The sequence below is a fragment of the Oncorhynchus clarkii genome, chromosome 9, assembly GCF_045791955.1.
Source record: "Oncorhynchus clarkii lewisi isolate Uvic-CL-2024 chromosome 9, UVic_Ocla_1.0, whole genome shotgun sequence".
NCBI classification, from domain to species: domain Eukaryota; kingdom Metazoa; phylum Chordata; class Actinopteri; order Salmoniformes; family Salmonidae; genus Oncorhynchus; species Oncorhynchus clarkii.
The window spans coordinates 80204774-80217465 of NC_092155.1; the positions used below are offsets into that span (position 1 = coordinate 80204774).

At 44.5% G+C, this 12692-nt stretch overlaps 1 protein-coding gene across 2 annotated transcripts; it reads left to right on the forward strand.

Moving 5' to 3' along the window:
- The first annotated feature begins 4513 nt into the window (after nucleotides 1-4513).
- On the forward strand, nucleotides 4514-10558 carry LOC139417446 (ubiquitin-conjugating enzyme E2T (putative)). Of its 2 annotated transcripts, XM_071166731.1 has the most exons (8): nucleotides 4541-4622; nucleotides 4815-4932; nucleotides 5168-5237; nucleotides 5500-5605; nucleotides 5710-5808; nucleotides 8718-8801; nucleotides 10075-10113; nucleotides 10183-10272. In XM_071166731.1, the coding sequence occupies exons 2-8, from the start codon at nucleotides 4824-4826 to the stop codon at nucleotides 10252-10254; spliced, it is 579 nt and encodes a 192-aa protein (XP_071022832.1). In that variant the 5' UTR covers nucleotides 4541-4622; nucleotides 4815-4823; the 3' UTR covers nucleotides 10255-10272. The 2 variants fall into 2 exon arrangements, with proteins under 2 accessions (XP_071022831.1, XP_071022832.1); XM_071166730.1 differs by having other exon boundaries at nucleotides 4514-4622; nucleotides 10075-10558.
- The last annotated feature ends 2134 nt before the right edge of the window (nucleotides 10559-12692 follow it).

Here is a 12692-nt window from a genome sequence, read left to right on the forward strand (position 1 = left end):
TCAGCTGGTTTTCTTTTTGAAATAAAAAATGTCCAACATGGTCCTGACTGGTCTATTGTTTCAGTCCCTCGGCCTTCAGCTGATGTGGAAAACAGTAAGCCAGTTTTTAATTTTCAAAAAGTCACAGAAGATGAGGTCTTATCTGCACTATCTGCTATAGATTCTAAGAAATCATTAGGTTCGGACAATCTGGATCCAACCTGACAGAGCTTCAGAGGATCTGCAGAGAATAAATGGGAGAAACTCCGCAAATACAAGGGAGCGTTGCTGCACAGCTATTTTCAGGTCTCTCCAGAGATGTTTGATTGGGTTCAAGTCCGGGCTCTCGCTGGGTCACTCAAGGACATTCAGAGACTTGTCCCGAAGCCACTCCTACGCTGTCTTGGCTGTGTGGTTAGGGTCATTGTCCTGTTGGAAGGTGAACCTTCTCCCCAGTCTGAGGTCCTGATTGCTCTGGTGCAGGTTTTCATCAAGGACCACTCTGTGCTTTGTTCCATTCATCTTTCCCTTGATCCAAATTAGTCTCTCAGTCCCTGCCACTGAAAAAACATCTCCACAGCATGATGCTGCCACCATCATGCTTCACCGTAGGGATGGTGCCACCTTTCCTCCAGACATGACACAGCATTCAGGCCAAAGAGTTCAATCTTGGTTTCATCAGAACAGAGAATCTTGTTTCTCATGGTCTGAGCGTGTAATGGTTCTCCTCGTCATCAGAGGAAGAGTAGTCAAGATCGGACCAAAATGCAGCGTGGTATGTGTCCATGTTAATATTTAATAAATCAACTGAACACTGAATAACAAAACAACACAGAGCGTGAACGAAACAGTCCTGTAAGGTGCAACAACACAAAACAGAAAACTACCCACAATTCAAGTGGGAAAAACAGGCTACCTAAGTATGATTCTCAATCAGAGACAACAATTGACAGCTGCCTCTGATTGAGAACCGTACCAGGCCAAACACATAGAAAACCAAAACTAGAGCAACACATAGAATGCCCAACTCACACCCTTACCAACCTAAACAAGAAACATAACAAAGGAACTAAGGTCAGGATGTGACAGAGAGTCCTTTAGGTGCCTTTTGGCAAACCCCAAGCGGGATGTCATGTGCCTTTTACTGAGGAGTGGCTTCCGCCTGGCCCCACTACCATAAAGGTCTGATTGGTGTAGTGCTGCAGTGATGGTTGTCCTTCTGGAAGGTTCTCCCATCTCCACAGAGGAACTCTGGAGCCCTGTCAGAGTGACCATCGGGTTCTTGGTCACCGCCCCGACCAAGGCCCTTCTCCCCCGATTGGTCAGTTTGGCCAGGCAGCGCTAGGAATAGTCTTGTTGGTTCCAAATTTCTTCAATTTAAGAATGATGGAGGCCACTGTGTTCTTGGGGACCTTCAATGCTGCATTTTTTTTGGTACCCTTCCCCAGATCTGTGCCTCGACACAATCCTGTCTCGGAGCTCTACCGGACAATTCCTTCGACCTCATGAGTTGGTGTTTGCGCTGACATGCACTGTAAACTGTGGGACCTTATATAGACAGGTGTGTGTCTTTCCAAATAATGTCAATTAAATTGAATTTACCACAGGTTGACTCCAATCAAGTTGTAGAAACATCTCAAGGATGATCAATGGAATCAGGATGCACCTGAGCTCAATTTAGAGTCTCATAGCAAAGGGTCTGAATACTTATGTAAGTAAGGTATTTCAGTTTTTCATATATACATTTGCAAAGATTTCGGGAAAAACCTGTTTTCACTTTGTCATTATGGGTTATTGTGTGTAGATTGCTGAGGATTTATTTAAAAAAATGTAATGACAAGGTTTGAAGGATTTGCCAGTAGATTGATAACCTGATGCAAGATGATGACTGCTTTTCTAGCTCGCTAGTAGCTAAGATTTTGATAGTATGATGTTGACATAATCAGTCCAATCAAAGCTAAGGTAGATATAACATGATTTGACATCATTTTATCTGTTGCCAATGACCATGACCCTTCTTGGAATGGCACTTCTAAAGTAACTCTATGGCAGCACCCAAGGGGCTTGAATTTTCTAGCTCTACCCTTAGATTTGGAGGTGAAGTAGTGACAGAACACTATGAGTGACAGAACACTGAGCCAATCACGGCGCAACTAGAGAACATTACCAACCCCTATGCTCCGTATTTTCCTCTGGCTTTTTTATTTATTTATTTATTTTAAATTACATTGTTTGCACACTGACATGTGACATATATTAATGGAAAATTATTATTATTATTGTTATTTTCTTGTTTTATCTAAACAGGTAGCTTGAATGACACGTCACTACTGGTCCCATTTTAAGTACCTTGGCATCATAGTGGCATCATACTTGATTCCAACCTTTCTTTCAGAAGCTAAAATCGAAAATAACCAAATTCAACCTAGCTCATTTCCGATTCATACAAAAAAACTGGACCACAGAAGCAAAACTCTACCTCAATGATATGATGCTCCTCCACTTAACACACTACTTGACTAGTTGTGCCCAAGCTTGCTGTACAACATTAAAACCCATTCAGTCGGTCTACAAAACAGGCTCACAAAGTGCTTGATAGGAAGCCCAATAGCCTGTTACATCCTCAGAAAGCTCCTGAGTTGGGAAAACTTTGTGCAATGCACCGACACATGTCTTGTATTCCAGACCCTAAATGGCGTGGCTCCTCCCCCTCCACTTAGTAACTTAGTAACAGAAAACCCATCCCCAAGGCAGCAGATACACAAGGTCTGCCATGAGAGGTGACTGGATAGTTCCCTTATTAAGGAAAAGCACTTTTAGTGAATCTGCATTCTCTGTGAGAGCTGTACATGTCTGGAGCACAGCCATCCGACACAACTGCACAACATACCACACCTTCACAACATACCACACCTTCACAACATACCACACCTTCACAACATACCACACCTTCACAACATACCACACCTTCACAACATATCACACCTTCACAACATACCACACCTTCACAACATACCACACCTTCACAACATACCACACCTTCACAACATACCACACCTTCACAACATACCACACCTTCACAACATACCACACCTTCACAACATACCACACCTTCACAACATACCACACCTTCACAACATACCACACCTTCACAACATACCACACCTTCACAACATACCACACCTTCACAACATACCACACCTTCACAACATACCATACCTTCACAAAGAGACATGGCTGAAGACCAATCAGACTAGTGAACATGAAGACATGGCTGAAGACCAATCAGACTAGTGAACATGAAGACATGGCTGAAGACCAATCAGATTAGTGAATGTGGCTGAAGACCAATCAGACTAGTGAACATGAAGACATGGCTGAAGACCAATCAGATTAGTGAATGTGGCTAAAGACCAATCAGACTAGTGAACATGAAGACATGGCTGAAGACCAATCAGACTAGAGAACATGAAGACATGGCCGAAGACCAATCAGATTAGTGAATGTGGCTGAAGACCAATCAGACTAGTGAACATGAAGACATGAAGACATGGCTGAAGACCAATCAGACTAGTGAACATAAAGAGCAATCAGACTAGTGAACATAAAGACCAATCAGACTAGTGAACATAAAGACCAATCAGACTAGTGAACATAAAGACCAATCAGACTAGTGAACATAAAGACCAATCAGACTAGTGAACATAAAGACCAATCAGACTAGTGAACATAAAGACCAATCAGACTAGTGAACATAAAGACCAATCAGACTAGTGAACATGGCTGAAGACCAATCAGACTAGTGAACATGGCTAAAGACCAATCAGACTAGTGAACATAAAGACCAATCAGACTAGTGAACATAAAGACCAATCAGACTAGTGAACATAAAGACCGATCAGACTAGTCGTTTATCGATGGCGGTTATGATATCGTTTAGGACCTTGAGCGTGGCTAAGGTGCACCCGTGACCAGCTCGGAAACCAGATTGCATAGCGGAGGGGGATGACCGCGGCAGCTTTCCAATCTTTAGGGATCTCAGACGATACGAAAGAGAGGTTGAACAGGCTAGTAATAGGGGTTGCAACATTTTCAACTGATAATTTTAGAAAGAGAGGGTCCAGATTGTCTAGCCCAGCTGATCTGTAGGGATCCAGATTTGGCAGCTGTTTCAGAACATCAGCTATCTGGATTTGGGAGAAGGAGAATGTTTTATTTTATTTTAAGTGTTTCTAAAATCCTCTATCGAAAAAGTGAATGGTGGAAAAATGATTGGAGCCATTTCCTTGTTTGACTGCTAAGTTTGATGGGTATTATGACTCATACAGTGGTACTTCATACCAGTTGAATTTGATAAAATAAACCTAAGCAACTTTGTTTTATTATTAAAATAAACCTGAATATATGTATATTGACTTAGTGTCAAATGTGTCTATAATTTGGATGACGCTTTGGTAAATGGCCTACAATTTTCTTTGAGAAGTTTTCTACATTCTGCCAATGAACTACAACACCCAAAATGCACTTCACCAAAACCCGGATTTCCGGTGAGGTATAAGGAGGGAAAATCTAAACATTCTGTCAACCCCCTTGCTAGCTACTTCTTTCTGTCGCCTACAGGTGTATTTGAAGCGAAAATCCAGGTAAGCCCAAATGTGTCGATAATAATATACCCAACAAGTGTCCAGCATCATAACTAACGTAAATAACGTTAGTTGACACAAAGCTTCTAACTTAGCTACTGTAACGTTATATAGCTAGCTACGGTTGGTCTGTAGTTAACTAACTCGTTAGTTAGCGAACTAGTTAAACATGTCTTTCACCGGGTGTCTCAGAGCGAGAAAATGCAGAGGACCTCACGTCTGAAGCGCGAGTTACAGCTGCTTAGCATGGAGCCTTCACCGGGGATCACTTGCTGGCAGACCGAGGGGAAGATGGACGAGCTCCGGGCCCGTGAGTATCAATCAACTTATCGATCAGTCAGTCCTACGGTTATGTAGCCTCTCGGTGGGTGCTAGTATATGTGTCGAAGGAACTCTTTTCATGCATCCGCCATTGATAGCCTATTGGTGTTAATCAATAATATATATTAATATTATAAACTTACATGTATAGTAGTGATCAATGATGTCGTTTTATATAGATATAAACGTCTATAGGTGTTGTTACTGTCCCTTGTCCTGTGTAGAAATAGTGGGCGGAGCTGAGACTCCGTTTGAAGGAGGAGTCTTCTCACTGGAGATCATAGTTCCAGACAGGTATGATGTGACTGACATAACACACACATCTCTGAGTAGATACAGGTCTAGTACATGTTTTAGGTACAATCATCGTGATCATTCTCTCCTAACCCTCCAGGTATCCCATTGAGCCCCCTAAGTTCTCTCCTAACCCTCGAGGTATCCCTTTGAGCCCCTAAGTTCTCTCTTAACCCTCGAGGTATCCCTTTGAGCCCCTAAGTTCTCTCTTAATCCTCGAGGTATCCCTTTGAGCCCCCTAAGTTCTCTCCTAACCCTCCAGGTATCCCTTTGAGCCGCCTAAGATGAGATTCCTGACCCCTATCTACCACCCCAACATAGACAACAATGGTCGCATCTGTCACGACGCCCTCAAACTACCACCCAGGGTAACACACACACACGCCCACCCAAGATACAACATGGACAGCCAACCTCTGCACCATGTGTATCACCTCTTCTCGTGTGTGTGTGTGTGTGTGTGTGTGTGCAGGGTGCGTGGAAACCTTCCCTGAACATCTCCACAGTGCTCACCTCCATACAGCTGCTGATGGCTGAACCCAACCTTGACGACCCACTCATGGCTGACATAGTGAGTAACACTTTGCTCCTTCACTGTCCTGTCCGTACAACGACTCAGACGAGACAGACTGACCCCATAGCTGATATAACAGACTGACCCCATAGCTGATATAACAGACTGACCCCATAGCTGATATAACAGACTGACTGACCCCATAGCTGATATAACAGACTGACTGACCCCATAGCTGATATAACAGACTGACTGACCCCATAGCTGATATAACAGACGGACCCCATAGCTGATATAACAGACGGACTGACCCCATAGCTGATATAACAGACAGACTGACCCCATAGCTGATATAACAGACAGACTGACCCCATAGCTGATATAACAGACAGACTGACCCCATAGCTGATATAACAGACAGACTGACCCCATAGCTGATATAACAGACAGACTGACCCCATAGCTGATATAACAGACATACTGACCCCATAGCTGATATAGCAGACAGACTGACCCCATAGCTGATATAGCAGACGGACTGACCCCATAGCTGATATAACAGACAGACTGACCCCATAGCTGGTATAACAGACTGACTGACCCCATAGCTGATATAACAGACTGACTGACCCCATAGCTGATATAAGACAGACTGACCCCATAGCTGATATAACAGACAGACTGACCCCATAGCTGATATAAGACTGACTGACCCCATTGCTGATATAACGGACTGACTGACCCCATAGCTGATATAACGGACTGACTGACCCCATAGCTGATATAACGGACTGACTGACCCCATAGCTGATATAACAGACTGACTGACCCCAAAGCTGATATAACAGACTGACTGACCCCATAGCTGATATAGCAGACAGACTGACCCCATAGCTGATATAGCAGACAGACTGACCCCATAGCTGATATAACAGACTGACTGACCCCATAGCTGATATAACAGACAGACTGACCCCATAGCTGATATAACAGACAGACTGACCCCATAGCTGATATAACAGACTGACTGACCCCATAGCTGATATAACAGACTGACTGACCCCATAGCTGATATAACAGACTGACTGACCCCAAAGCTGATATAACAGACAGACTGACCCCATAGCTGATATAACAGACAGACTGACCCCATAGCTGATATAAGACTGACTGACCCCATAGCTGATATAAGACTGACTGACCCCATAGCTGATATAACAGACTGACTGACCCCATAGCTGATATAACAGACTGACTGACCCCATAGCTGATATAACAGACGGACTGACCCCATAGCTGATACACACTCTCTCTCTCTCTCTCTCTCTCTCTCTCTCTCTCTCTATATATATATATATATATATATATATATATATATATATATATATATATATATATATATATATATATATATATATATATATATATATATATATATATATATATATATATATATATATATATATATATATATATATATATATATATATATATGAGTGTATATGCAAAAGTATATGTGGATTCGGCTATTTCAGCCACACCCGTTGCTGACAGGTTTATAAAATCGAGCACACAGCCATGCAATCTCCATAGACGAACATTGGCAGTAGAATGGCCTTTACTGAAGAGCTCTCTCACACACACAGAGTTGATGTTGGTCCTGTAGCCTTCTCACACACACAGAGTTGATGTTGGTCCTGTAGCCCTCTCACACACACAGAGTTGATGTTGGTCCTGTAGCCCTCTCACACACAGAGTTGATGTTGGTCCTGTAGCCCTCTCACACACACACACAGAGTTGATGTTGGTCCAGTAGCCCTCACACACACAGAGTTGATGTTGGTCCAGTAGCCCTCTCACACACACAGAGTTGATGTTGGTCCTGTAGCCCTCACACACACACAGTTGATGTTGGTCCTGTAGCCCTCTCACACACACAGAGTTGATGTTGGTCCTGTAGCCCTCTCACACACAGAGTTGATGTTGGTCCTGTAGCCCTCTCACACACACAGAGTTGATGTTGGTCCTGTAGCCCTCTCACACACAGAGTTGATGTTGGTCCTGTAGCCCTCTCACACACACAGAGTTGATGTTGGTCCTGTAGCCCTCTCACACACACAGAGTTGATGTTGGTCCTGTAGCCCTCTCACACACACAGAGTTGATGTTGGTCCTGTAGCCCTCTCACACACACAGAGTTGATGTTGGTCCTGTAGCCCTCTCACACACACAGAGTTGATGTTGGTCCTGTAGCCCTCTCACACACACAGAGTTGATGTTGGTCCTGTAGCCCTCTCACACACACAGAGTTGATGTTGGTCCTGTAGCCCTCTCACACACAGAGTTGATGTTGGTCCTGTAGCCCTCTCACACACACAGAGTTGATGTTGGTCCTGTAGTCTTTGGCAGTACGTCCAACCGACCTCAGGCCACGTGTATCCACGTCAGCTCTCCACATCCGGCTTCTTCACTGGCAGGATCGTCAGAGGTGGCGCTGAGGAGTATTTATGTCTGGAATAATGTCCTTTGTGGGGTAGAATTCATTCTGATTGGCTGGGCCCGGCTCCCCAGCGGCCGGGCCCGGCTCCCCAGCGGCCGGGCCCGGCTCCCCAGCGGCCGGGCCCGGCTGCCCTATGCCCTCCCGGCCCTTCCATTGCAGCACAGTCAAGTGAAATCCATAGATTAGAGGCTAATGAATTTATTTCGATGGACTTGATTTCCTTATTTGAACTGTAACTCAGTAAAATCCTAAATTGTTGCATGTTGCGTTTTTAAATTTGTGTTCAGTGTAATTCATAATGAATCATGATTTTGGTGGGTGCATTGGCCCTATTTCACACACAAGTGTGTATTTAATATATGTGTGAATTGGAAATGTTTTTTTTTTTTTTACATATCCCAACTCCCCTGAGACACCCTCGGTGACGTTATCCGTCTCACACACTGAGTTGTCTGTTTCTCTCCCAGTCATCAGAGTTGAAGTACAGCAAGCAGGTATATCTGCAGAAGGCCAAGAGTTGGACAGAGAAACACGCTGTACAGAACAACAAGGTAATGTTAACCAGGTGGTTAGGTATGTGGACCGTAGACACACTGAGTGACTGTATGTAGTGGTGTCTTCTCTCCACAAGGTGGTGCTGTAACTTCATGTCAATGTAGTCATGTTATGTAGTGGATGAGGGAGTGTGGTGCCATGAAAATAACCTCAACGTCAACGAAACAAAGGAGCTAATCGTGGACTTCAGGAAACAGCAGAGGGCGCACCCCCCCCCCCCCCCCCCCCCCCATCAACATCGACGGGACAGTAGTGGAGAAGGTGGAAAGCTTCAAGTTCCTCTGCGTACACATCACCGATGATCTGAAATGGTCTACCCACACAGACAGTGTGGTGAAGAAGGCGCAACAGCACCTCTTCAACCTCAGGAGCCTGAAGACAATCGAGAGCATCCTGTATCACTGCCTGGTACGGCAACTGCTTAGCCCACAACCGTAACGCTCTCCAGAGGGTAGTGAGGTCTGCACAACGCATCACCGGGGGCAAACTACCTGCCCTCCAGGACACCTACACCACCCGATGTCACAGGAAGGCCATAAAGATCATCAAGGACAACAACCACCCGAGCCACTGCCTGTTCACCCCGCTATCATCCAGAAGGTGAGGTCAGTACAGGTGCATCAAAGCTGGGACCGAGAGACTGAAAAACAGCTTCTATCTCAAGGCCATCAGACTGTTAAACAGCCATCACTGGCTGGCTACTCAACCCTGCACCTTAGAGACTGCTGCCCTCTATACATAGACATGAGATCACTGGCCACGATGTTTACATACTGCTTTAATTGTCTCTCATATGTAAATACTCTGTTTATTCTACTGGATTTTAGTCAATGCCACTCCGCTCATCCTAATATTTATATATTTATTAATTCCATTCTTTTACTTTTAGATGTGTGAATTGTTAAATATTACTGTACTGTTGGAGATAAGAACACAAGCATTTCACTACACCCACATCTGTTAAATATGTGACCAATTAGATTTGTTAAATATGTGACCAATAAGATTTGTCTTCTCACCACAAGGTGGTGCTGTAACTCCCCGTCAGTGTCGGAATGTTACGACGCTTCTATTTAGTGAACGTGTTCATTCTAGAAAGATACCAGGCCATTTTATTAAGGGAACTGTAGCTGCAGAGCTTAATATGCTGTTCAATGATCAAATATCTCCTGACTTAAGTTCAGTATTCCATTTGAAGAGCACGTAGTATATTTTAATGCTTACCTTCAGCAGTTAATTAATTGTGTGTGTGTGTGTGTGTGTGTGTAGGGTGGTGTGGTGGAGACCGTGGACAGTGCCGAAGCTCAGGTCCAGCCGCCGGCCCTCAAGAGAGAAGCTCAGGACAAGACAGAGGAACACCCCAAGAGAGAAGCTCAGGTCCAGTCGCCGGCCCTCAAGAGAGAAGCTCAGGACAAGACAGAGGAACACCCCAAGAGAACGTGTCTGTAGACACGTCACACGTTTTGTCCCGTTGTGTTGGGAACAGTAATTACTTCACTTTGTCTTTGAGTGTTTGAGATTTCCCCTTTTTATATAGTTACGTACAGACTAAGGCTGGGATTCATTCATAGCAATGTTTAGGCAGTGTCTTTATTTACAGTGTTCAGCTCGCATACCTGTTGAGAGGGGTCGACCTGGTAGTAGTAGTCGGTTTTAATACAGTTCCCAGGTCCAATATGGGACTGTTGGAAAAAGAGCTGCTGTGGAAATAATCCAATTAGATTCTTCTTTTCTTATTAAAATATGTTTTGAAGCTAACTGAGTTGGACATTGTATTTATATATTTAACATTGGTCACCTTTTTTAGAATGTGTAAGCACATAAAACAAAGACCAGTCATCTCTACTCGTATAAAACAATTTTTTATTCAACCATAACTTTTAACAGGTATTTAATTCAATAAAAAACGTTTTTAACATATCAACAATAGAAGGTATGTACATCCAAAGGAACAAGTCAGTTTGTAACAAACTACAGGTTATATTTTATATGTATTGTGCTAAAACAAAGAAGGGAAATGGTTTTTTTTTTAGAAGGGCTGGTTGTTTACCGGCTAAACTGACAGGGTTGGCTTAGACTGACACATGCAAACTATTTCGTCTCCGATGTTTATTGAACACGTGTAGAATGAGTACCTGTTAGTTAGCTAGTGAATTTTAGCATCAACTTGAGGTCAGTTCTAACAAGACAAAACTAGTTGAAATGAGCCACATGGCAGCTTCTTGTCATCTGACCTAGATGTCTCTCTATCAAACAAATGACATTCAGCTTCTTGTCATCTGACCTAGATGCCTCTATCAGACAAACGACATTCAGCTTCTTGTCATCTGACCTAGATGCCTCTATCAGACAAACGACATTCAGCTTCTTGTCATCTGACCTAGTCTGATAGAGAGGCATCTATCAGTTGAATAATGTGCTGTTATACACCTGTTGTGTCCTGTACTGTAAGGCCTTCTGCATAGGAACAATAACATACTAGTTCAGAGGTAGTTACATTGTATTTACATCATCACCTGGGGTCTGTTCAGCAGGGTGGAACGTTACAAAACAACATACTTAGAAATATTTATGGTGTAGAACAGAACAGACAGGACGAATGCATTTCCATCTGCAGCCTCGCTGAACAGACCCCAGCTAGCTAGTCTACTGTACACCAGAACCTCTAGATAATCCCTGTCCCCTCGCTGAACAGACCCCAGCTAGCTAGTCTACTGTACACCAGAACCTCTAGATAATCCCTGTCCCCTCGTTGAACAGACCCCAGCTAGCTAGTCTACTGTACACCAGAACCTCTAGATAATCCCTGTCCCCTCGCTGAACAGACCCCAGCTAGCTAGTCTACTGTACACCAGAACCTCTAGATAATCCCTGTCCCCTCGTTGAACAGACCCCAGCTAGCTAGTCTACTGTACACCAGAACCTCTAGATAATCCCTGTCCCCTCGCTGAACAGACCCCAGCTAGCTAGTCTACTGTACACCAGAACCTCTAGATAATCCCTGTCCCCTCGCTGAACAGACCCCAGCTAGCTAGTCTACTGTACACCAGAACCTCTAGATAATCCCTGTCCCCTCGCTGAACAGACCCCAGCTAGCTAGTCTACTGTACACCAGAACCTCTAGATAATCCCTGTCCCCTCGCTGAACAGACCCCAGCTAGCTAGTCTACTGTACACCAGAACCTCTAGATAATCCCTGTCCCCTCGTTGAACAGACCCCAGCTAGCTAGTCTACTGTACACCAGAACCTCTAGATAATCCCTGTCCCCTCGCTGAACAGACCCCAGCTAGCTAGTCTACTGTACACCAGAACCTCTAGATAATCCCTGTCCCCTCGCTGAACAGACCCCAGCTAGCTAGTCTACTGTACACCAGAACCTCTAGATAATCCCTGTCCCCTCGCTGAACAGACCCCAGCTAGCTAGTCTACTGTACACCAGAACCTCTAGATAATCCCTGTCCCCTCGCTGAACAGACCCCAGCTAGCTAGTCTACTGTACACCAGAACCTCTAGATAATCCCTGTCCCCTCGCTGAACAGACCCCAGCTAGCTAGTCTACTGTACACCAGAACCTCTAGATAATCCCTGTCCCCTCGTTGAACAGACCCCAGCTAGCTAGTCTACTGTACACCAGAACCTCTAGATAATCCCTGTCCCCTCGCTGAACAGACCCCAGCTAGCTAGTCTACTGTACACCAGAACCTCTAGATAATCCCTGTCCCCTCGTTGAACAGACCCCAGCTAGCTAGTCTACTGTACACCAGAACCTCTAGATAATCCCTGTCCCCTCGCTGAACAGACCCCAGCTAGCTAGTCTACTGTACACCAGAACCTCTAGATAATCCCTGTCCCCTCGCTGAACAGACCCCAGCTAGCTAGTCTACTG